General features: G+C 37.7%; 2 protein-coding genes across 5 annotated transcripts; one reads left to right on the top strand and one right to left on the bottom strand.

Moving 5' to 3' along the window:
• Positions 1-606: 606 nt before the first annotated feature.
• On the top strand, positions 607-2,055 carry LOC149021189 (uncharacterized). The gene is made up of 3 exons (XM_089149457.1): positions 607-940; positions 1,077-1,206; positions 1,324-2,055. The coding sequence occupies exons 1-3, from the start codon at positions 808-810 to the stop codon at positions 1,946-1,948; spliced, it is 888 nt and encodes a 295-aa protein (XP_089005583.1). The 5' UTR covers positions 607-807; the 3' UTR covers positions 1,949-2,055.
• Positions 2,056-6,496: 4,441 nt separating this feature from the next.
• On the bottom strand, positions 6,497-24,940 carry LOC149021188 (serine/threonine-protein kinase MPS1-like). Of its 4 annotated transcripts, none has more exons than XM_089149454.1 (7): positions 24,521-24,940; positions 23,963-24,358; positions 22,759-23,846; positions 21,189-21,389; positions 7,540-7,701; positions 6,839-7,445; positions 6,497-6,596 (listed from the first exon to the last, which is right to left on the bottom strand). In XM_089149454.1, the coding sequence occupies exons 1-6, from the start codon at positions 24,678-24,680 to the stop codon at positions 6,870-6,872; spliced, it is 2,583 nt and encodes an 860-aa protein (XP_089005580.1). In that variant the 5' UTR covers positions 24,681-24,940; the 3' UTR covers positions 6,497-6,596; positions 6,839-6,869. The 4 variants fall into 4 exon arrangements, with proteins under 4 accessions (XP_089005580.1, XP_089005582.1, XP_089005579.1 ...); XM_089149456.1 differs by having other exon boundaries at positions 6,497-7,445; positions 22,759-23,334; positions 23,419-23,846; XM_089149453.1 differs by having other exon boundaries at positions 6,497-7,445.
• Positions 24,941-25,606: the final 666 nt, after the last annotated feature.

The raw sequence follows: 25,606 nt of genomic DNA, 5'->3' as shown, positions 1-25,606 counted from the left end.
TTCCCACCTTTTTGAGATTAAAAAGATTTCATTGGTGCTGTGTTGGTACAGGGTATTTGTTTTTTAAATCTATTTTGGAAATCTATAGACAACCATGACAATTTGAATTGATATTCTGATGGTTTTAAATGAAAACTGCATAAAACTTGCTCCATGGGATGAAATTCCTTTTAGAACAACCTTTTGGGAGTGGGAAAGGTTGGGGACAGTGTGTGGATAGAGTAAAAAAAAATGTCGGTGAAACAGAGTCACAGAGAGAAATTAAAGAAGAAAAGCAGAGAAAGATAAGAAGAATCTCTTCTTCAGGGACTGGTTCTGGTTGCTCTGGTTTGGTTTCATTTATGTGTCAGAGTTAAAAAAATCCAGAAAGGTTAACTCAACTCCTTCAGGGTCTGGTCTGGTTCTGTTTGCTCTAGTTCGGTTACCCAAAAAAAAAAAAAAAAAAAAAAAAAAACTCTCACGTAAAAGTAGAGCTACCTACCAAATCCAGCATTGAGCATCTCTCTCTTATTTTGTAACCACTCGTCTTTCTCACCAACTCGGTCAAATACCCCACAAAAGAGATCGAGTCAATTGGCTACTCCGAATTCCTCCCCAATTCCACCTTCCCCTCCTCTTCTTCTCATATAAATCCTCCCCTCCCTTTGTTCCTCTGGGTTCAATAATCCAGTCTCTCTCTCTCTCTTGCTCTCATCTCTTTCTCTCTATTTCCACAAGAATAAACCTCTTTCTCTCTCTCTATAACTGCCAAGGCACAAGAGCACAAAGACAAGCAGAAGCAGAAGAACAGATAGAAGAGAAACAGAGATGGGTCGTTCACCTTGCTGTGAGAAAGCCCATACTAATAAAGGTGCATGGACCAAAGAAGAAGACCAGCGCCTGATCAACTACATCAGAGCTCATGGAGAGGGTTGCTGGAGGTCTCTACCCAAAGCAGCAGGTAGCTAACCGACTAAGTATTGGAAACCCAACACAAAATCTGACAAACTAAACACAACCCAGATCTTTACTGACTTATTTCCTCTGTTTTCATCATTAATTCTAATTTGTCTCTGTTTATGTGTGGTGGGTTTCAGGTTTGCTGCGTTGTGGAAAGAGTTGCAGACTGAGATGGATAAATTATCTAAGGCCTGATCTGAAAAGAGGCAATTTTACTGAAGAAGAAGACGAACTCATCATAAAACTCCATAGTTTACTTGGAAACAAGTAAGCGCTTCTCTTTCCTTTCCTTGTATCTCATCTCATCTCATCTATCTTATTGAGGATTTGGAAACACTTCCAAGGATGGTGTTAACTCATTTGGGACTTTTTTCAAACATATAGGTGGTCGCTCATTGCTGGTAGATTACCTGGAAGAACAGACAATGAGATCAAGAACTACTGGAATACCCACATCAAACGCAAGCTCCTGAGCCGTGGACTTGACCCTCAAACCCATCGACCTCTCGGTGGCACCACCACTGCCGCCACCAATAGCACCACCACTACCACCAGCACCACCAGCAACACCAACCCCACCACCCCTTATTCCGATATAGTACTCAACTCTTCTTCGCCAACATCAACGCTTCCGTCGGAGATTATCATCATGAATAATAACCATAAAATCAAGGCCGAAGAGACACAAAGCAGCAGCGGAACCACAGAAGAACACCAACAAGAACAGAGCCACCACCAACGAGAAAGACAATACCCAGAACTCAACCTTGATCTCTCTATAAGTCTTCCATACCAACCAGAACCACCGTCAGCAAATACAGCAGAATCGAAGCAACAACAATTTCCTTACCAGTTCTTCACAGCATCATCAACACTTCCGGTCATCTCTCAAGCCATCTGTTTATGTTGTCGTTTAGGGCTTCAAAGTAGCAAAGGTTGCAATTGCAAAACCACCATGATAGCCAATGGTGTCCATAGATATTACAGTCCATTAGATTTACAGTTGTGATAAAAAATATATTTATATAGATTGTTCTCTGCAGATTTCTCCTTTCTTTCCCCCTCCATGTAATTCATCTTTTTCTCTCCTCCTTTCTAATCAAAATTGAAAAATTAACTATTCATTTTTGAAAACATTATCAAAATTCAATCTTTACTTTTCTTCCGTTACTTTCACCCAATTTGTACCCTGAAAAGAAAAACTCAATCAGATTTGAAAGGTAGACCCAACCCCCCATCCTCCATTTCATGGGTTGGCCCACTGATTCAACATTAGTTGATAGAAAGGGGTCTGGTGCTGGTAGCATTCAATGATTGTGACACACCTCAAGGAAGTAATGGTAGTGAGATTAAATTTAATGTTAAGGGATTTTTTTTCCCATCAAACTAGTAATAAGGATGAATGGATGAGGGGCATGGGAAGGTGAGGGAAGGTATGGGGATGGAGGTTTAAACCCAAGAACTCCTTAGATCTTAACGTCTTTAGGAAGAAGATTGTTATTGGGGTGCTAAAAGAACATTCACTTATTTTAAGAGCTTAACCATTAAAGAGTGCATTTCTTGCACATATCTTAATGTTTGATTAAATAGACATTAAGATTGTTTACCATATGATTTACTTGTGAAATGTCACTTTAGCACCCTTTTGCGTGACAAGTTCACTGAAGTTAGTATCGCAACAATCCCTCAACAAAAATTACGAAGGCTAAGCTTCGTAAAAAAATTGTCTCATGAATTTTTATTTTTTGTTTTTGTTTCTTAGGTTCATCAGGGCCAGCTTGCATGCACCTTGATTACATCCTCAGAGGGAACTTTGTTGTTCGTAAGAGTCAAACCCATAACCTTTCCACTGAAAAGTATGGATCTTACCACTTTACCAACCCTGTATTGACAATTATCTCATAAATTATGTTTAAGCAAAACCTTTGGCACCAAGCTCATTTCCTTTATTGGAATAAGTTAAGAGATTAACAAAAAAAACGAAATTTTCCTTTATTATTAGAATATTGGGGTTTTTTTTTCTCCAGAAAACGTGGTCTCACGAGAAATCAGGGTGAGTGAGTGTTAGATTGAAAATTTTAACATTAGTGGACCCAACCAATTATACCCATCTGAGTGGGGGTAGTAGTAGGTGAATCCGGATCATCACCCCTGAAGGTGAGCACTCTTGGTGGGACCTACCGGTAAAAAATAATAAAATAAAAAAATAAAAAGCCCTCCCATCACCCAACTCTTGGGTCCCCTGTATTTATGGTGGTAAACCCGTCGGGTAGCACAAAGTGTTACCCTGACGGATAGCTGATCCAGACTCGTAGTAAGTTACCAAAACCAAAAGATTAAAGAATGGCTTGATATGAATTGGATTTGGGAGAGGAAAGCAATTTGCTGGTTAAGGACAGAATTGGTCATGTGCAATCAACCATGGATTCCTAGTTTCCAAATAGATTATTTATAGGGAAATGTGGTTATTAGCCTGCTAAAGCCATGAGGAAGTAAAAGGTAAAAAGAAAAACTATTTGATGTTTAGTTTAGTTTGAAATTTGAATTAGTTTAAAAGCTATTACCAAAAAAAAAAAGAATTAATTTAAAATCTCCCAATTTCCTATCTCATGCATTTTCTTTCATACAAAACAAAACCCTTATGATCACAGTTGGTTTGGTTCCTGCAAGGACCAGGTGGGTTACTTTCTGTACAACATTTTCTGACTTCTATATGGTACCACAATTTTACACTTATTAACTTTAAATCATCTTCAAAAAAAAACTTATTTTACATAATCTGGAAAATTAATTTTCTTATGCAGTTTCATCTTAATAATTTTTGCTGAGAAGCTATTTTAATGCCTTAAACTCATGCTACAATTTTATCAATCATTCCACCAACCTAATACATAAAGAATTCTAAAATTGATTTTTCTTTGTAGTCTACAACAATGTATATGTTTTTATATATACCATATATGTGATATATATTTTGAATAAGACTAGAATATCATTTCTTAAATATAATTATATTGTTAAAAAAAGATAAGAAATGATAAGAAAAATTCAAACTAATTATTAAATTTATGATAAATTAGAGATATATATAAAAAGAGGTGTGCTTAATGGCTTTTTAATTCTCAAATTTCTTTTATATGGTATTATGATCTAACGGAGTTGAACATGATATGAGAACTCCTTCACTTTTTATAAACTATTTTCCAGTTTGGTAAACATGTTACTAGAAGAAATCTTAAACAATGTAGTAATTTAAACAGTAGAATGCACAAAACAAGTCAATTTTGAAGACTAGATATATCTTTTGGTGGTCTCATTCAACTTTTCATATTTTAATTAAATAATGATGCCCAACACGCGATAATCAAAGATCAAATCGTTTCCGATCTAATTAAGTCTATATCATATCCGAATTGATTGATGTCAAATTGAATATAAAACTCCGTATCAAAAAGAGAATGAACCCTCAACCATAAAGATGTTTTTTTCATCATAAGCAACTGAAAAAAAATCTAAAATCCTCTACCCACAACTATGCTCACTTCACATCCTTTCACCACATATTGACGAAGAAGGTTGAGCTCTAAATCCCAATAAGATAGACCAAACCTTCTAAATATGTAATTGGAAAAAAATAAAAAAAAAATCAGAAATCAGGATAGAAGATCTAGTTCAAAGAAAAAGTAAAACTTCATTTTGGTGCAAAAGAAGAAAAAAAAACACTACAGCATAAAAAAAATTTCAACCAAGCAATTTACAAAAATAATTTAAAGGAAGCAGAAGCATATCCTTATGTGAGAACACCCTCATTGAGTGATGAGCTCTCTCAGTCACCCTTCCTTTTCATATTCTCTCACAACCACAATAATTAAAGGAGAAAAGTTTTCCTAACTGTCTGTAAACCATTAAAGCACAGAAAGAAAAACCTAAAAAAGAGAAAACTCTACCAACTTGGAAGGGCCACACAGAAGACTAACATACAGTTCTAGAGAAACTTGTTTGATTGTGATTTGGAAAGAACAGGATAAGCAATGGTTGGTAGTTGGTAACTAAGATGACATCACTGAGACAACTACAACCTAACTCTGTCTTCTCTCATCATAAATTTATGAGTCTTGGTCTCCTCTATCAATTTTCATCTCTATGATCATCACCTCCCTTATTTTGAATGATATTTAACTCAGAAAAGGAAAGTAAACTTTATTCTAGAAGGCCAGGCAAGAACCCACTGAAAACTATTTGTACCAAACAGCACATCTCTTCTGATTTTTTAAGCCACATAAATTTAAATTCTTTACTGCAAATTTCTTGTTCATCAATTTATTGTTTTATTTCTTTATGTGGGGTAACTTTGGTGGGACTTGATTTGCTTGCCCTGATTATTTTCTTACCTACCCATCTCTCATGGAGATATGTACCTATCTTCTTGTTTCTTGCTAGCCATGTTCATAGATAACGTGGGCCATGCATTCTTTTCTTTTTGGGTGTTATTCTTTCTCTTTTCTTCTCTACCTATTTGTCTTCATCCATAAGAAACTTAGGTAGAGATGATAATGGCTTATGATATAAGGAGAGATTTCTTTATAGTCTTTATTTATTAGCTCTAAACTACCTATGCACTTAATTATTTATGATTAGCCCATGAATTGTCACATGGAATTTTAAATTATAATTATTAGAAACCCAAAAAAAAAAAAAAAAGAATAAAAAGATTCGAGGGAGTAAAGAGTATTTTAATAAGAATATAGTGAATAGGACTATTCACATGTCACAATTTAACTATCTATAGAATGAATGAGTTTCCTATAAAAACAATAAAAGAATGAATTTGCATTATAGTAAGAATTAGAATATAGTATGATCCATATGGAAGTTCATATGGTCCGAATATGAAAAAGAATATCGGAGTCAACAATTTAATATGTAAACTAAGCTATTATAAATTAGATTATTAATGAAAGTTATGCTTAGTTTCGTGAAGCAAATGTGTTAGAATGGTTAGATGATCAGAGAGTCACCATCATACATCATACACTAGGAGAATTTGCATAAATTTTCACAGAATAAAATTGGGCAAACGTGTTGTGTATAGTTTATACCTATTACAGCTAAATGTTCTTCATTATTAGCTGGAAAACTAACAAAACATTCATCTTTGAAAAGCAATTATATTATTTAGAAGAATTCCTGAAGAAGGTTAGCAAGTTGGAGGAGAAACTAATTCTTCCAAGTGAAAAAGACAGTGATCAAGTTTACCTCATCAATGGTGCCAGGAAGAAGAGTTGTCGTCCCAAAATACTCCAATAGATCCATGGAGGACCATTGTTTGTCAAATCCTTTTGAGTCCAAAATAATAGAAACATTTTGACCTTGAAAATGAAAGACGAAAACTCATAGTATCTAATTTCATTCAGTATAGAAGATTCCAACCAGGGCGGCCGGCGCAGGGGCCCAGGGGGGGCGCGGGCGCAGCCCCGCAGCGGGGAGGCGCCGAAGTCCCCCGCCCCCATTGTGGGAGCCGGCACGGGTCGCCCTTATAGAAGATTCCTAACCAGGAATTGAGTTGGTGAATACGCAAGGAAAATTTTCTTGGAGTAGTTGAGCAAGGTTGTCAGATCACTATAAGTATTTCTTTCTTGCTATTACTTTTCCTTGCACTGCAGAATGAAATGTCAATAACATCAGAAGCATTAGAATCCAAAACTTCTGTCCAGCATACAAACTCCAAAGTGAACTCCTTGTTTGGACCTTGTTTAAACCCCGAACAAACTCAACTTTAATGGGTAGACACCACAGGCACATTTAGACACATTCTTAACAACAGAAATGATTCCAAGAAATTTTACACAACAGAGAATTGATCAATGCAAATACCTCATCAACCTTACAAGAAACTAACCTTTAGCAGGTCATGACTACATGCTTTAACGTTATTCTTTTCCATGACTTGCTATGTGTTGCTGGAGTTGACAGCAAAGCCTTGATATTTGCGAGAGCAACTCACAGTGTTGGTCTCTTGGTGTGGACAATTGAGATGACAACAAAGGAATTGGGTCAGTCAGGACCTGCTGGAGATGAGAAAGTACCCCGGACGTTTCACTATCATTTTCATAGGCTTCAGCCATTAGCTGAAGCAATTTACAGTTTTGGTACTGAGGCACTTGTGATTGAGATGGTACAGGAGGAACAAGGAAAGGGTGTAGAAGTAGTTGAGGTATCCGCCACCTTTCACTGCGATCCCATGCAAGACACTTCTTCATAAGGTCAAGCAGCCAGAGATTTGAGATTGGCGCATAAGTGATCTTATGGTTTCGATCTGTAATCACCTTAAACTTAGCCCAGAATGTCTTGTATTCTGCAAATGGAGTCTTCCCATATACCATTTGGTAAAGAATGCAGCCAAGAGACCATATATCCGATGGTCGACCACACTTGATTGCATTTCCATCTGCATCATTCTCATTACACATGAATGCTTCTGGAGACATGTAACTCAGAGTACCCACCTGCAGTAGCAAATATGATGAACTTGTCAAAGAATGTTATTTTCCAAAGGTGTATTATGGGAGGCTGATTAAACATTTAAAAAGCATTTAAAACCTGTGAATCTCGTTGGATGTTGGTTGTATCACTCATGATGGCTTTAGCAATTCCAAAATCAATCAATTTTAGTGAGCCTTTGACAAGAAGGAAGTTAGCTGGCTTCAAATCCGAGTGCACAATGCGTTCTTCATGTATCGTGTTTACTGCTTGAAGAATTTGCTGCAGGGTGTGAACATGTCAATATCTCCCAGAAAAAAGATGACCTATGTGTACATACCCAATTCATAAGGTCTAGCAAAAATAGTATGCACCAATCAGCATTAAATACAGCCATAGAGACATAATTATGCTGCAGGATGTGAACATGTCAATATTTCACGGACAAAGATGACCTATGTGTACATATGATAACCCTATGAAATAGAGTTAAGTTTGGTAATTATATACTTAAGATAGCTTGATTTAAGAGTACTTTATCTTTGTTTTAGTATTAGTTGTCATTAGATGTTGTTTTAGTGAGTCTTAACATTTTAAATCTTGTAAAGATCCTTTATGTCATTCTTGCATAAATTTCTCTTCAATTAATGGATGAATTTGATCAGCCCTCTTTCTCTTGGCATTGTAGGTGAAGAACCATAAAGGATAAAGACATAACATGGAACATAGAAGAAGAACATGTCTTCTCACTTTTCTGTAAAGATGCTGCAGCGTCACGGAGCAGAATATTCCCAGATTGGACACATGTAGCATCATAAAGTGAAATGACTAAAAAGGGCTAACTAAATAGACTTTCTTCTTGTCATTCCATGAAGGATCTCAGTCGTTGATATCAAAAGAAAAGGTTCTAATCCTACAAGCCACTTTTAACCTATCACTTTGGGGGAAAATAAAGAAGAAAACAGCAAGAGAAGAACGTGGAGAGGAGGAGGACCATAAGAGAAGAGAGTTGACCTCGTGGAAGGAAGGAGACCTGCTTGAGATAGGAAGATGGAGCAGTGTGGAAGCATCTCCTAGTTTTTTATTCAGTTTTATAATTGTTAAATTTTCATTTTCTAGCTGAAATATGTTGATGATTGTATATTTTTCTTTGTCTTTGAATTCTGATATGAGCTAAGTTCTTAATGTGTTGGGATGATAAGAATACCTGAACCTGTGTTTTGAGCAGTAATTATCCATTGTTATTTAGCTTTGCTACAGTACAATCTATTATCAATGAATCCAGCATGTTAGTTTATCATCAATTTCATTTATTGATTGATCATCCATGAATGAATGCTGTGATTTTAGTTAATTGAGTCTAGATAATTGCTGAATGGCGTGGGTTAGCTTAATCTTTATTTGGGTTTAGCTAATTAGTAGGTTGGGTAGGAATACTCACTTGCCTCATGTTGCCATGATTGGAATTGGGTATAATTTGCATTCTCATTTCATTTTTTCATAGGAATATGGAATTTTGACTTAGGATGCTAATGCATATGTGGATTGGAAAATGCCATTATGTCATTTCGTTCCAGGTTCTTCGATATATTTTGTGCTATAGTGTTGCTATAGTATAACCATTATAAATTTAGGGGAAGGGAAATTGATTCCCAACACTCATATCATTTATTAAAGTTCCTTCTATTGCATATTTCCCATTTAGTATCTCTAGTTTACTTCACCTGTCTTTTGTCTATTTGGTTTGTTAATCACAAAGTCACTTTATCATTTTTGTTTAAATTAGTCTTCCTTTTACATTGATATTTGAAGATAAAATTCTCCGTGGGATCGATACTCTACTTACTATATATTACTTGATTGCGACATGTGCACTTGCGTAACATCTTTAGATACAAGCAACAACATACCCCAGTCATAAAGTCAGGGAAAATAGTAGGTGCCAATCAGTATCAAATACAGCCATGGAGACACAACAGTGTATATTTCTCAAAAACATTGACGCAGCAAACAAACCTACATTCCAAATTAGGAATTAAAGATCAAATCAACTGTTACACATATGCAAATCTAAATTACTTTTCAAGACAATCCAGGATCAAGACACTAGCTGGTATTCTAATATCCTCAGCAGAGAAAAGAGTCACATGGAGAAGTGGATATTTGATAGGGGAGAGCCAACAGGTGAAATAAATAAGAAAAATATTGAAAAGGTGACAGCCGTAAGGGGCATAGAGAAAGAGAGAAGAGAAGAAAAATGATCAAAGAGTGACAAGGTGAAATCTATCTTCTAATTTTTCTTATTCTTCTCCTTTCTTTTTTTTTTCTTGGTTTTTTAATTTTTTTATTATTATTATTTTATTTTTTTTGGGTGGGGGGGAGTTGAAGAGAGAAAAAGTGGAAAACCTTGACTCTGCTACACAATTTGAATCCAACATTCTTTATCCACTTCCACGAAAAGGGAAGGCTATTACATTTTTTGATAGTGAATGGTCGATAGGGAGAGAAAATCTGCCATCCAAAGAAGAACAAATTGTGGCAGCCATGGGGAAGGAGAAGAAGAAAAAGAAGACTAGACCAAGAGAGAGAAGAAGTGAGATAATCTTATTCCCCAAAATAAGTAAACTTGAGAACTTCTAGGAGGACTTTTCTATACTTAGTTGCTTAACAATACTCTTCCTATGAAAACTAAAGAACAGACCTCACAAGATCCCCCAAAACTATTACTAGATAAACTCTAAACTGATCTCAGATGGGGTCCCACAAATAAATAGGTAGTCTTCATTCATCCATTTAGAACCTTGCTTTTGGGCCTTATAATTAGAGCTATTACAAATAAAACACAGAATTAAACCCACCTACCAAATAGATACCCAAAAAAGGACCAGTTTTTGGACCAGAGCTGCATTGTTTGTCCATCTTGCCAACAAGAGAAATCTGATAACACATTAATTAATGCCCTAAATCATAGTAAGGGGTTAATCACAACAGACAGAAACACATACTTTAAATAATGTCAAGTTTTCTATGAAGTATGAGCATACATTATGATAAACCAAGTACTAAGGCCCACTAGTCAGGTTGAAACTAAGTACAATGGCTTTGTAAAGTATCTATGATCCATCTCTTATTAAAAACATATACAGTAAGGCGAAAAAAACCCTAATAGGAGCGCCGATAGAAGAAAGAAAGAAAAAAAACCCTAGCGATGATATCGGAAGAGAGCTTAGCGGTGATTGGTGCTTCGACGGAGGAACTCGATCAATTGAAAAGAAGTAGCAAGAAAATAAAACGTGGACAACCTTGCCAAGGGGATGATCCAAAAAATTCTTCTTCTCCTCCTTGTTCGCAGGTTGACACGGATAGAGACGCATGGAGTTCTCCTTCCTCTCGTTCTTATGTCGATATGGTTAGAGGCTCAAGATCCACCACTCGAATAGAAGATGACCAGAAGATGTCTTATGACCAGAAGATGGAAGACGATAGGATATGACAACGATGGGTTTTCCTATGAGGGGCTTTCGGATTGGGAGACGGATAGTGAGGAGATTGATGAAGAAATTCTTAACGAGGAAGAGAAATTATGCCCGACAATTGTGTTATCAAAAAAGGAAAAGGCGAGGCTACGAGCTCCTTGGCAACAATCGCTCATAATTAAATTAGTAGGGCAATCAACGGGATTCCTGTTCTTATCTAAGCGTTTGCCTGCCCTATGGAAACCGGTAGGCTCTCTAGACCTAATTGATATAGGGAATGAATTTTTCATTACAAAATTTGGAGCACAGGAAGACTACAGGAAAGTGCTAACTACGAGTCCTTGGATTGTTGGCGACCATTATCTCTCCATTAGAAAGTGGGAACCTGATTTTAACCCAGCAGAAGCAAAGGTTCGAAAATTAGTGGTGTGGGTACAGTTTCCAGGAGTTTCAATTGAATACTTTGATACACACTTCTTATCTAATCTTGCAGGAAGGATAGGGAAGGTTATTAAAATTGATTCCACTACGGAGGCTGCCACACGAGGAAGGTTTGCAAGGGTTTGTGTGGAGATAGATTTGCAAAAACCGTTATTATCTAAATTTAGGAGGAAAGGAACAGTGCATCAAATCCTCTATGAATCGCTACATCTGTTGTGCTTCAAGTGCGGGAAGTTCGGTCATAATCAAGATCAGTGTCCATCTACAAGAAACGAGGATATAATAGAACATACTACTAATGAAGGAGAGGAAGCCCAAGCAGAGCTGATCAATGCTACAGGTAGAAACAATCTCCCTCCTCTTGATACTTATGGACCATGGATGATCGCCCAAAAACCACGTTACAAGAGGAAAATGATGGGAGGAGGGGAAGTCGGTGGGAGTGATAGAAGGGTAGAGAATTTTGTGGCAGGAGGAAACTCAGCTAGAAGAGTGGTATCTGGATCAAGATTCATGGCCCTTAGTACGGAGAATAACCAAGATATATTGGGAGAAAATCCTAATGTAGTTAAGGAAGTTGATGTGGCCTCATCTCAGCAACTAAATTCTTTGAATCATGACAGACATGTGAAGAATAGAAGCCAAAACAATAAGGATTATAATGTGGTATTGGATGGTAATCAATTTTAGAGACATGTGCCAGAAAAAGAAATTACAGAGCCTCAAACACAGCACCCCTATAGGATACCAGAAGTTTTAGCGAATGCAAAATTCAGGATTGGAAATGAGGACAGCAATGATCAAGTGATAAGCAATAATCCAGTGGTAGCTCCTTCAAATCAGGAAAATCGAAATCCGAATAATCAAAATTCAACACTAACCAATTCTGCCTTAGAGCGGAGTCGGGAAGGAAGGAAAAAAAATATATTTAGGGACCATGGGAAGCCACCGGATCATTGCCAAGAACCATGGTTGAAGGATCAGAGGATGGATGATTTCTGTGAAAATAGCAGTGGAGATAATTCCGCTATTAGGGAAGAGATGATGATAGATGGGGAGATCCCCTGAAATAATTGATTTTTAATGATAGTTTTCTGTTGGAACTGCAGAGGAGCAGGGAGTAAAGCCTTCACCTCTGCTCTTAAGCATTACAAAAGTACTTATAATCCAGATTGCATAGTAATTATGGAGCCCCGAATAAGTGGTGAAAGAGTAGCAATAGTTATACAGAAAATGAAAGGTGTTGCTAGTTATCGGAGTGATGCAATAGATCTAGCAGGGGGAATTTGGTGCATTTTTGTAAACAATGAATTGAAGGTGAAGTTACTTCGTGAACACCCCCAATTCCTTTTGTTCGAAATTATGGATAAACATAATATTCCTTGGATTTTTGCTGCTGTATATGCTAGTCCACAGGAAGGCAATAGACAATTTTGTTGGGAAGAATTGGCAACTGCAGCTGATCAGTTTAAACTACCATGGCTTTTAGCTGGAGATTTGAATGATGTCCTAGATGAATCAAAGGTAAAGAGAGGAGGAGCAATTCAGATTAAAAGATGTGAGAACTTCAGCAAATATATTAACAGGTGTAATCTTATTGATATGGGAGCAGTAGGTCCAAAATTCACGTGGCGTGGACCTAAATGGGACGGTTACAAGAGAACGTATAGAAGACTCGATAGAGGTATGTGCAATGCTGATTGGAGAGTACTTTATCCTGATGTTGTAGTTCGGGTTGTGCCTAGAATTAAATCTGATCACCACCCACTAGTCATTGATTTGCAGCCTATAGTTCAAAAAAGGAAAAATAAAGTGTTTCGGTTTGAAGCTATGTGGATGACTCATAGAAATTTTCCTAAAGTAATTGCAGATGGATGGGAAAGCAATAAAGAGATTCCATAAGCCTTTCATTTTTTACAGAATCATTTGGTTACTTGGAACTATAATAATTTTGGGAGTATTAATGTGGCAAAGAAAAGACTGCATGCTCGGCTAGGGGGTATTCAGAAACGACTAGCAGATGGATTACTTAACCCTTTCCTCAAGAAACTTGAAAAAGAATTGCGAGCTGAATTGGAAAATCTTCTTGATAGAGAGGAGATTATGTGGGCACAAAAAGCTAGAAAAATGTGGATGTTACATGGGGACAGAAACACAAAATATTTTCACACTTCAACCATCATCAGAAGACGGCGGAATAAGATTGAAGAACTAAAATCTGATGAAGGTGAATGGATTCGCGATCCAGCTGAGCTAAAGGCACATGTCACTGGATTTTATAAAAATCTATTTTCTGAGGAGCAATCAAATAGCCAGGTACTTCACTCCCTTCATTGCTTTCCTACATTAAATCATGATTGGTTATTGTCACTTGGGAAAATGGTTGATGAAGATGAGGTCTACAAGACGGTTAGACAGATTAGTCCATGGAAGGCACCTGGTCCTGATGGATTCCAAGCTGCCTTCTACCAAAAATCTTGGGAAGTGGTAGGGCAAGCAGTCACTAGGATGGTGAAAGATGCTTTTGAAGGAAAAATAGATGCCAAATTGAATGAAACATATCTAGCCCTCATCCCTAAAGTGGACAAACCTGAGTTAATTTCTCAATTCAGGCCAATTTCTCTGTGTAATGTGAGCATGAAAATAATTACTAAGGTTATTACTGCTAGATTAAAAGAGTATATGCCAAGCCTCATATCTCCAAATCAGGTCAGCTTCGTTCCAGGGAGACATATACAGGAAAATATCATTACTGCAGAAGAAATATTTCATACTATGCGCAAGAAATCCAACAAACAACTCACTATGGCCATCAAGATTGATCTTGAGAAAGCTTATGATCGGATTAGGTGGAGCTTCATACAAGAAACCCTCACACTGGCCAATCTTCCGAGTAGTTTGATTGATGTGATTATGAAGTGTATAACCACAGCACAGCTGGGTGTTCTTTGGAATGGGGAAGATACAACTTTTTTCCAACCCACTAGGGGCATTCTGCAAGGAGATCCTTTGTCACCCTATATTTTTGTGATGTGCATAGAAAGGTTATCACATTGTATACGAGGATCTTTGTAAGTGATGGGCAATGGAAACCTATCAAAATTGGGAGGACCGGGCCATGCATTTCTCATCTAATGTTTGCAGATGATGTACTTCTTTTTGCCGAAGCCACGATTGAACAGGTAGCAACAATCAATGATTGTCTCAACAATTTTTGTATGGCTTCTAGTAGCAAGGTCAGTACTTCGAAAACCAGAATTTTCTTTTCTAGAAATGTCAGTCGCAATCAAGCTAGAGACATCACCCATGTCAGCAAGTTCACTGAAACAAAAGAAATTGGTAAATATCTAGGAACCCAAATTTGGAATGGACGGGTTAAAAAGGAAAATTACCACCATATTTTAGCTAAAGTGAAGAGTAGATTGTCGAATTGGAAGGTTAATTCACTTTCTTTGGCTGGCAGAATAACCCTTGCTAAATCAGTTATTATGGCTATTCCAGTTTACTCTATGCAGTCAGGACCCTTACCAAAAGGAATACTTCAAGATATTGAAAAATCAGCTAGAGGTTTTTTATGGGTGATACTCAAAACAAAAGGCGATCTCATCTCATTGGGTGGGATACTATCTGTAAACCAAAAGAGATATGTGGATTGGGCTTTAGAAATCTCGTCAAGGTGAATGAAGCTTTCCAGATGAAGCTTGCTTGGGGGTTCTTAAATTATAATACTATCTGGAAATCAGTTTTGCAGGCAAAATATGGAAGCAGTAGAAGAAAAGAGAAATTCAAAGCTAGTCGAGTGACTCTCCCATCTGGAAAGTAATTTGTAATGTAGCTCCCAAAGTGCTGAGCAACAGCAAAGTTGATGTTGGCGATGGAACTTCAGCTTTTTTTTTGGAAGATAATTGGCTGGAGATGGGGCAGAACCTTAAGTCAAAAGCTATATATGATATACCCAGTGGAATGAGTAAGGAAAAAATATCATCATATGTGGATGGAAATGGAGGTTGGAGAAAGGAAAAATTCGAAAATATATTACCTTCTGACTGTTGCATTAAAATTGAAGCATGCCCACCGCCAAGTACAGGCGGAGGAAAGGATGTATGGCTATGGAATCCATCACAGAATGGATGTTTTACAATAAAATCTGCATATGAAGTGTTAGAAGATTCCAATAGTCTTGGTGTGGACATTTCTTTTGATAACAGGTATTGGGAGGCCATTTGGAAGTTAAAGGTGCCGCAAAGAATCTCTTGTTTCATGTGGGTTCTAAGTCTGAACAGGCTGCTAACTAATGATAGGAAGTGGAAAATGGGACTCATAAACCACTCATTCTGTAACTTATGTCTTCATGAAGCCTAAACTAGTCTACATGTATTTAGAGATTGCCAATATGCGAGTGGAGTATGGAAACGATTAATCCCAATGAATCAACAAGGACAGTTCTTCAATTGTGATCGTCGTGATTGGCTTTACCTAAACATTTGTGGAAATCTATCACAACAACAGAAATGATGGTCAGCCAATTTCGCCATCACACTATATCTACTGTGGGGTTGGAGAAATCGTGATACTCATGAAGAAGACTTCACTAGACCAGCGGGAGGGGTGGAAATGATAAAAGAATACTACTCACATGTGGAGGCAGCTTGGACCCAGGAAAATAATCCACAATCATTATCACGAAGTGTTAGAAGAAAGGCAAAGTGGAAAAGACCAACGGAAGGGTGGCTAAAATGCAATGTAGATGCTGCAGTTGGTAAAGAAGATTTCAATCAAATTGGAGGGGTTTTTCGCAGCTCAGAAGGGGTGTACTTGGGAGGTTTTGTGCATAGAATCCCCAAGACAAGTGTTCTTGAAACTGAGCTCCATGCTATTTGTGTAGGCATATGCTATGCAGTAGAAAGAAATATGCTACCTATTTACGTGGAGTCTGACTCTTCACAAGCAATCGATTGTTTGAAACTGAGTGCTCAAAATCAAGGAAGGATGACAAGGATTATTGTGGTGATTCGAGAGTTCGTAGATTTGCATGGAAATATCATCATTACTCATACTAATAGAGAAGCAAATATGGTTGCCGATTGGATGGCGAAGAGAACAACAACATTGGAGTCTCCTACGCATTTCTTTTAGGAACCCCCTCAAGGTATAGAGGAGTTCCTTCAGGTGGATCGTTTGACCAGCTCTCTTTAAATTGATTTGGGTTTTTTAACCCCGTTTATGTATCAAAAAAAAAAAAAAAAAACACCCCCCCCCCCCCCCCCCCCAAAAAAAAACAACCCCCCCCAAAAAAGCTGTTTGGTTACTTGAATCCGTGGAAGGAATCTTGTGGAGTCATCCTGAAAAACTGTTTGGTTACCTTGATTCTATGGAATGAAACTTGTGGATTCATCCTGAAAAACTGTTTGTTTTTTTATTCCATGCATTCCATTACATTGAATCAGTTAATTTTGGTAATATTTAATGTAGGAAAATTAAAACTCCAATATTATTTTGAATGAAAACAACCCCAAGACTTTTCTGGAATGAAAATCTTGAGTTTTTAACCCGACACTACGTTACATGCAATTTTGATAATGCCAAGGGTTTCTTAGTCATGCTAGTCCTCTGTGTGTGCATGCATGTGTGAAAAGAAGGGTTAGAAGACAACATACTACTCTGTTGTTGGGAGCACTTACTTCTCTTTAATTTGTTGATGTTGTTCAATTGTTTCTTCCCCTTCCGGTCTCTCTCTCACACATGCACACATTCTTACACGAGTTTGACATTGTTAATTTGGTTGGATATGAATTCCAGGTTTTTTGAAAATTTGGTATTTTCTATATGGAAATCTAATTTGGTATTTTGCCTGGTATTAATTCCAGGTTTTGTTATCTGGATTAACTGAACTGCTGCTCCAGACCAAAAAATAAATCCTCCTCTTCTTCTCTTTCAAGCAAAAGACTGAGAACCATGGAATGGTCTCTGATGAAAGATTGCCCTGCCAGACACTAACCCAATTAGTAAGAACTTGGAATTGTTAACACTTGATAAATTGCTTATTAAGAATCCATTATGTTCTTGAAGTTTTTCCATCTTTCTTTATTTCCTTATAATAAGTTATCTGTCCAATCTACTCAAATCAAGTGGACTTTATACGTCCAATTCAATCGATTGGGCTTTTGCTGTCAGAAATCAGTTCCTTGTTCTTAGCTTGGTGTTGAGAGTTAATTCTTTGTAGTTTGTTAATTACAGTAAAGATATTACTGCTTTTCAGGTATAAATTTGTTAATTCTTAGCTAGCTGTTAAGAGTTTCTCTTTCTTAGCTTGCTGTTGAGAGTTAATTCCTTGTTGTTTGTTAAGATGTCCTTGATATGTTTAAGACTTCAAGTCAAGTGTGCTGAAAGCATGAAACAGTTTGGGATTCAGACTTTACAGTTGGACCACGTGCTGTTTTTTTGGCCTTCTATATATATTTGTGATCCCTGCTGTTTATATGGACAACATTTATAATTTCATGTGTTCAAAATCAGACCAAGAAATGGCAGAAACACAAACTTAACCATGTCAAACAAAGACTAGGGATACTGCCAAGTGCCAAGTGGACTACCTCTGTGTAACTATACTTTCTAGAGTGCCTGATCCAGCATCATCGATGCGAGGTAGGTGGAGATAATGCCCTTAAGGCCCCTCAATTTGCGCACATCACAACTTGTGTCAATGAAAAGTTCATGACATCATATGAGCCATAACAATGGAAGAACCACTACCAGGTGTGGAGGGCCAGAATTAAAGCACACGTGGATCTTCAAAAGTGTAGTGGGCTAGGGTGGAATGCCAAAGCATCAAGGTTCAATGGAGCAGAACATGTTTGGTCTGCATTTCAGGCATCAATCATATCATTTTTATTTCATAACTATTTCATGAGTTGTATCACTTGTTTTTGAAAATACATTAACTTTCAACATGCTGGGATTACATTTTTGCAGAAACTCGTAGGGAAGTATTTGAAGGAATACAGTGTCCTCCCAATCTATTGTGAGGTACATGATTTGGCAATGAAATTGCCACCGGTAAGGATGCTGCTCACCAAGCTGACATACGCTTGGAGGAGATAGATCTTGTGGACATGACATTAGTGAATAATGCAGAGGGAAGTAATCAACAAACTCCAGATGTACAAAAGTCTAAAAGTCGAGGTAGGCCAGCATCAAATGCTCCCCCCAAGACCTCCAACAAGAAGAAGAAGAAGGAGAAGGGAGCAGCTGACAAAGTAGCAAGTCCATTGAACAAGCTGGCCACTACATTCAACAGGTTTGTTGACTCAGACTCACTTCCGGAGCTTTCGGAAAAACTTACAGCAGCAATTGACGCACTTCCTGGCCTTGATGACCATAGAAGATGGGCAGCGAAAAAGTTTTTTTAATCAAAAACAAAGAGGAAGAAATTCTTAGATGCCACGGATGAAGACAAGATGACTGTGCTTGACAAGTTTGTTCTCGTGGGTGAAGAATCAAGATAATGTTGATGTGAATATGAACTAGTCTATTTTTCTTCGGACAAAATGTTGTTGAAGTCTAATTATGTCTTGAACCTTTTTTCTTTACGCTCTTCATTATTGAATGACTGGATTTCTGAGTTGTGTTGCAGATTTTGTTTTTCTCTGTGTTGCAGATTTTGTGAAACAAATCAATTGCCCATCCTTGCAGTCAAGGCCAGTAGCAAATGAAATATTGTCCATGTGTTTCCTTCCTGTAAATTATGCATCAACTGTAATTTCTATGCAGTGATCCTAATGCACATCTCTACCCAAGAAACAACTGTAGAGTATAAGGGAGAAAAAATTAGCGAGAATTAGCTCATAGTGCCTGAATTTAGAGAACAAAAAGGCCAGAAGACAGAGTTTGCATGTTTTGGGATTTGTCAACTCAAATATTCAAATCAAAGTAGTTAACGCACACCCAACTGGGGACCCCAGGCCATTCAAAATTAATTAGTTGCCCCACTCTTCCAGGATCAAGTTTGCACCATTGATAGGGATTGACCATTTTCTAATTTGACTGAGTGGTGTTCAACAAATTAGAAGTTTCTCAGAGGAGATGCCACCATGTAAGACAAATTACTTGGTCATACCAGCTTCAGAACTAGCACTAAATTTGGATGTAAGTTATGAATTCAATCCCTTACCCCTAGACAAAAATTAGATTTCCAAATAGAAAATATCAATTTTTCAAAAAACTGGAATTAGTATACAACCAAATTAACAGATGTCAAACTCGTGTAAGAATGTGTGCATATGTGTGTGTGTGTGTGTGTGTGTGTGTGAGTGTGAGAGACAGTGAGAGAGAGACGAGAGAGAGAGTCAAGGCCTTTCAAGACCAAGCAAAAACTGAAGGGGGAAAAACAATTAAACAACATCAACAAATTAAAGAGAACAGTGAGCTCCCAACCACAGAGTAGTATGCTGCCCTCCAACCCTTATTCACACACACAGAGGGCTAGCATGACTAGGAAACCCTTGGCATTTTCAACATCCAAATTAACAGATTCAATGTAATGGAGAATCCAGGAATCAGAGAACCAAATAGTTTTTAAGGATGAATCCACAGGATTCAGGTAACCAAACAGTTTTTTCAGGATGAATCCACAGAATTCAGGTAACCAAACAGTTTTTCAAGATGAATTTACAGGATTCATTCCACATATTCAGGTAACCAAACAATTAATTTTAATGAACCATGACTCCATAGACTTATAATCCATGGATTTGAAATTCGATTCCATTTGAAATCTGTGGATTCACCCAAGCACATGCACTCTAGACTTCCATTTCATTACACCTTTGATCAGAAGTTTCTATTTCTGAACTAAGAATCTATTTTAGTGACTGAGGCCATATCTCTCCATCCAACCATTATAGTTGACTGAAACTTGCAGTAGTTGGTTACTACCATATAAGCTTCAATTAAACCCAAGTTGATCATACTTCTATGTAATGATTTGGTTCAAACCTCATCTGATCATTTCTGTCCTTAAAGCTATTTCTCTGTTGTGGATTACTTGGAACTCGAATCATCCTTGAATTTAGCTTTAAATTAGATCCTTCCTGAAGTGTCTGAGTTATTATGGCTCACCATCTCACTAATCAAAGAAGAGGATAAGTTTTATGAGGCAGTACTAATATCCATGATTCCATTATGTGTGGTGTACTTGAGCAGTGCATCACAAGAGATTATCAGGGCTCATATTTAGATGTTCAGATGGTCATTGACAAGATCAAAATTAAGGTAGCTTGTTGTGCAGCTGCAAGGATGTTTCTAAAGCTGCTCTGACACCATCGCTGTTCCAGGATCAGGCTACTTTGATTGCATCAATGTCACATCTGATGAGGATTTTTCAGATTTAAAGGCTTCACACATCCCCTTGATGGTTGCTCTATTGATAAATAAAGCGGTGAGGCAACAATGTGCCATCAGGTCAAATGACAGGCAATGCTTGCTCATTTTGGCCTCTAGGAGATTCAGCAATGGCTGAACATTTATCACTTACATATGGTTTTAAGTTCATTATTGCAAGAGGTCTCTACCACATCCGTGCTGAAGGTTATCTGGTGGACTGACATGTTTTGGAAATGGAAATAAGTGGAGGATCCTTGGACAAACAACTACGTATCATAAGGCATATGTGATACCTAGCTCCGATGTTGGATTGCACATTCCAATGGTCCTAGGTTAGCCAATGATATGGCAGAGAATGAGACAAATGTCAAATACAACTAAAAAAAAAAAAATTAATCATTACAGCTTCTATGTAAGTCAGCATACAGCAGCAACTAATAATCATGAATTAAGAAAGGTGTTGACTAGCACCTGCCAATAGAAACGAAGCCAGTTCTCATCTATAGACCAATTGGAACTATCCATTTCTTTCCCCTTTTGTGACAGCATATGAGCCAAATCAATCTCTCCATATTCAAGTACCATGTAAATGTGCCCATCATCCTTGATTCTGCCATCTTTTGCATTCATTGAACCTTTCATGACATCCTCAAGCAATGTTCTATCGGTCACCTATGAAAGAGAATGTGCATTTGAAACAGTCAAAGTGTCAAAAAGCTAAAGTTTTCCAAACTTAAATAGTGTACAGAAAAAAAGCATTCATCAGAGGGATCCTGCATCCTTGGTCGCTAGTTTCAATGTATATTTTTTTTTTGGCCTTACTATCTCTGATTGGCTCATAATCAATAACTGAGAGCAAATCACATGATTTTTTTTTCTTGTGGTATAAATTGTGTACTTACATCGTGGGTAGGGACAACTGTGCTGTGCCATGACATATAACTAGCTAGCGACTGAGTTGAATTTTCTTTATTCCACTAATCTGAACTCCATAATAAACAAAAGGCTTCTCCCATTTCAGGAATCTAAATCATATCAAGCACAGTTGTCAAAGCGTCTTTTGAGAGATAAAGCAGTTGTACGCTTTTTCGTAGGCCATAAAGTGGCAACTTCGGTCAATAAAGCGACACTAGGGTGTCCTAAGCAGCAAAAAACGCACTCTACACTTATCAAGCCACAATTGTCTATGCTCTTGCTTTTCAATGCCACAACATTCCATCCAAAGGATATTCAATAGGAGGTCCAGTCCAATTAGTATCTGAAAAACGATCGAACCCTTCCATGGCCATGATTCAAGATTCAAAAACCTTCTTGAGGTACCTCAAGATATGTATAACAGCATCCAATGAGATTCCTTCATATTTGGATGGAATACAATATCATAAGGGAAAGAAATAAACAAACAAACAAGGGGAACAAAAAAACAAAAACTCATCATTCCCTCAACCAGATCCAGAATTACATTTACTTCTGGCTTCAATGCCAACTTCTCGGAGGTTGTTTCCTCTGGCATGCATTAAAACCCCAAGGAACAAGCTTGTTGCTGTACAAGGGGAAGAAAAAAACAAAAAACAAAAACAAATATGATTCCCTCAACCAGATCCAGAATTCCATTACTTCTGAAATTAATGCCAACTTCTCATTGGTTGTTTCCTCTGGCATGCATTAAAACCCCAAGGAACAAGCTTGTTGCTGTATTTTGGGGTCTTTCATTTCTCTCTCTTCAAGTCTTTGCCTCCATGTTTGAGGCTTTTTTTAGTGTAGTTGTTTGATTTTTTTTCCTTCCCCCCCCCCCCCGATCTGGAGCTGATGTGATCCTCTGTCTTAGGTAATGAATTTTGTATTCACCAAGATACGAGTTCATTAAGTAATCTGTAATACTTTTAGGTAACATCATGGTCATTCATTCCAACAAGCAGTAATTACCACCTTTGCAAAACATAGGAATGAAAATTGTACAAATGAAGCATATAGAAGGGAATATCCTGAAGGTGTATTCACAATATGGAAGAAAGATGTAAGTAATTACACAGTTTCGTACCTCATAGTCAATAAGTTGAATGATGTTTTTTTTTCCTTTTAACTTGTTCAAATATTCAATCTCTTGGCAAAAACCATATGCAGTGGAATAATCACGGCCTTTAAGCTTGATCCTCTTAAGGGCATAGATTGTACAATCAGACGAAATGACTTTGTAGACCTCACTGCTTCCACCACTTCCTATCTTGCCAAGCCTTTGGTAGAGTTTTCCGTTAACTTTAAAGAACATATCAGCATCATAATTCTTTTTACGACCTGATGCCCCTTTTCCACTTACAGCCTTTTCTGGTTTTTCTGATTTTTCTGATTTTTCTGATTTGGACGGCTCCAATTTCACATTTGTAGATGAGTCCCTTGTTAATGGAACCTGAGATATTACGTCAGGACCATTACCTTGGTGTTCTTCCTTTGTTTGTTTATCATTGAACTGAGAACTCTTCCTATGACCAGCATGTGCATCATGTGACTGTTCATTGTCCTTAGCATCCAAGTCTTGCTGACCCTTTAACAGGCCATGATCATTAACTACCAATGAAGTTTGAACAGCAGAGCTAGATGCTTGGGTTGGAATAGCTGTCTGTTCTGCAACCACCCCTCTGTTACACTGAAATGTAGAACATGACTGAATAGCAATTCCTTGAGCTATAGGTTGTGGTTTTACCTTGAACTCTTCCAAAGATTCTACGTCCATGTGAGGACGACTGTCTCGATGATATGAGCTGTAGGTGGTTGAATTCAGCATTGGTGCAGATGATGAATGGACTAATGTTGTGGTTGCACACGTTGAACCTACAACCGAAGATTGAGTCATGGGGTGGCTAATGTCCTTTCCAATAAATGTCATTAATTGATGTTGTTGATCCTGGTTTGAAGCACTTCTTTTTGCCAGCAATGAAGTGATTCTGGCATCTGACCTTAGACTAATGTCTAAGATTTCTGGTTGCTGAAAATATCGCGGCTTTGGGTCATGATCATTAACAGAAAATGTCTCCACCCGGTTGCTCCCATCGCATTCCATTGCTGTCAATCCAAGAGAACTCAAATGAGATGATAAGTTGTCCCCTATAGAGACCATTAGCTCATTAGCGCCTGCATAAACAGAACCATAGGCACAAGACATGCCGCAGCAAAATCTGCTTAAAATTCATTTATCATTTAATTGAAGCGTACATGTTAATCATTCCAACAACCAAGAGGCCACTCACTCTGGTACTCCACATTGCTGCCCAAAGAAATTTGAACTTCCTTTGCACAATCAACCGCAGGAAGGTGTTGAGATACTACACACGAAGAAGAAACTGCATCATCGTTCTGGCTATTAGGATCAATATTAGGTTTTGTTTTTTCTCCGTTCACGCAGCAAGACTTCGAGTCCTGGTCATGGTTTTTCGTAACAGTTCCCAAACCAAGAGGAGTAATTGACGAATCATCAGGAACCTCTCCGGTAGCTGTAACAACACTGTCGCTTTGATCGATCAGTTCACAATTAGCATTAGCCGGTCTCGATGACACCGTTACCTGAGACTTCTCAGTGCCCTTGGATGGTACTCTCTTGGGAACCAGTATACGCCTTGGTAGAAGACTTTCAGACTGCATGTTACCTGAAAATCCACATAAAGGAAGACCACACCAAAAAGAACCCTAAAATTCAAACTCTGTTACACTTTATAAATAACAAGAAGGTTAAGCCCCAGTTTTTCAATCAAAAGAGTAAAGATGCCGAATTACTAACAATTGGAAAACGCAAAGGTAAAGCGACTTACCGAGAGGCCTGTGACGCTTAAGGGCGGCTTGTACATGCCGAACTAAATCTGGGGTTGCAGAAGAAGAGCTAGATGATAAAGATGAAGAGAAGGGACGGGAGAAGCGAGATTGATTCTGGGATGTTGCAGGTGGGCCTGGAAGGTTAGCCTCCCTGTCCATGACAGGATCTCAACGGCATCTCGGAACCAAAGACAAAGAAAGGAAGAGAGGAAAATGATAGAAACAAGAAGAGACGCAAAAGAATCAGAGACTCAGATGGCTGAGTTCAGTTTTTTGATCCATGAGAAGGGTTCGAGTTTGTTTGGTCGGTGATGAAATGAATTCATAGAGTTAAGACTGTAAGAGAGTCGAAACTCTAAGAAATGTACAGATGCGATCGGAGAGAGACGTTTGAAGTTTGAACGAGACACATTGGCGCTGTTTCTGTATTTTCAATTGAAGAAAACCAACCGTGCATAGGAGTAATAATACTTCGGATAATTTTCATTGGAGCTCTTTGTTTGATCTAGGTAACTTTTTGGTAAAACTTATCTAGGTAACTGTTTACCAAAAAAAAAAAAAATCTAGGTAACTTTTAATAAAAAAAAAAAAAAAAAGCATCCCATTTGCCTCTCTCTGCCATCATAAAACCCAATTAACCCAATTAAGAACACATTGATTTTCTTCATGATTTAAATATGGGTAAATATCACTTATCTCTCCACTTACTTGAACACATAGCACTTAAACCCCCTCTTAGTTGGATAATATCACTTACTTTCCCTCTCGTTAAGGGTGTCAATTGTCAATTTGGGTTGGGCTGGTTTCAAGTTGGGCCTAACGGTTTCGGGCTAAAAAACACTTAACCAAACACACTACCCATTAAGAAAAATAATGGTTTCGGGCCGGTGTGGTTTAGGTTCGGGTTAACTAACAGTTTAGAATTAGGTTTACTAACGGTTTTGGTTCGAGTTTACTAACGGTATGTTTTGAGTACCTTGTTAATGTGTGGAATTTATCAAGAGCATATGAACACATATAAGCATTAAGTTCTCTCCAAGTCTCTTGTGCTGGGTGTTCAAAACTAAAAAAAAAAAGTTCTACAA

Source organism: Hakea prostrata, chromosome 3, assembly GCF_041222555.1.
Source record: "Hakea prostrata isolate BN-2017 chromosome 3, UWA_Hpros_2, whole genome shotgun sequence".
Classification (NCBI taxonomy): Eukaryota; Viridiplantae; Streptophyta; class Magnoliopsida; order Proteales; family Proteaceae; genus Hakea; species Hakea prostrata.
Note: the sequence above shows the minus strand (reverse complement) of the source record. Positions and strands in the feature narration are given on the sequence as shown.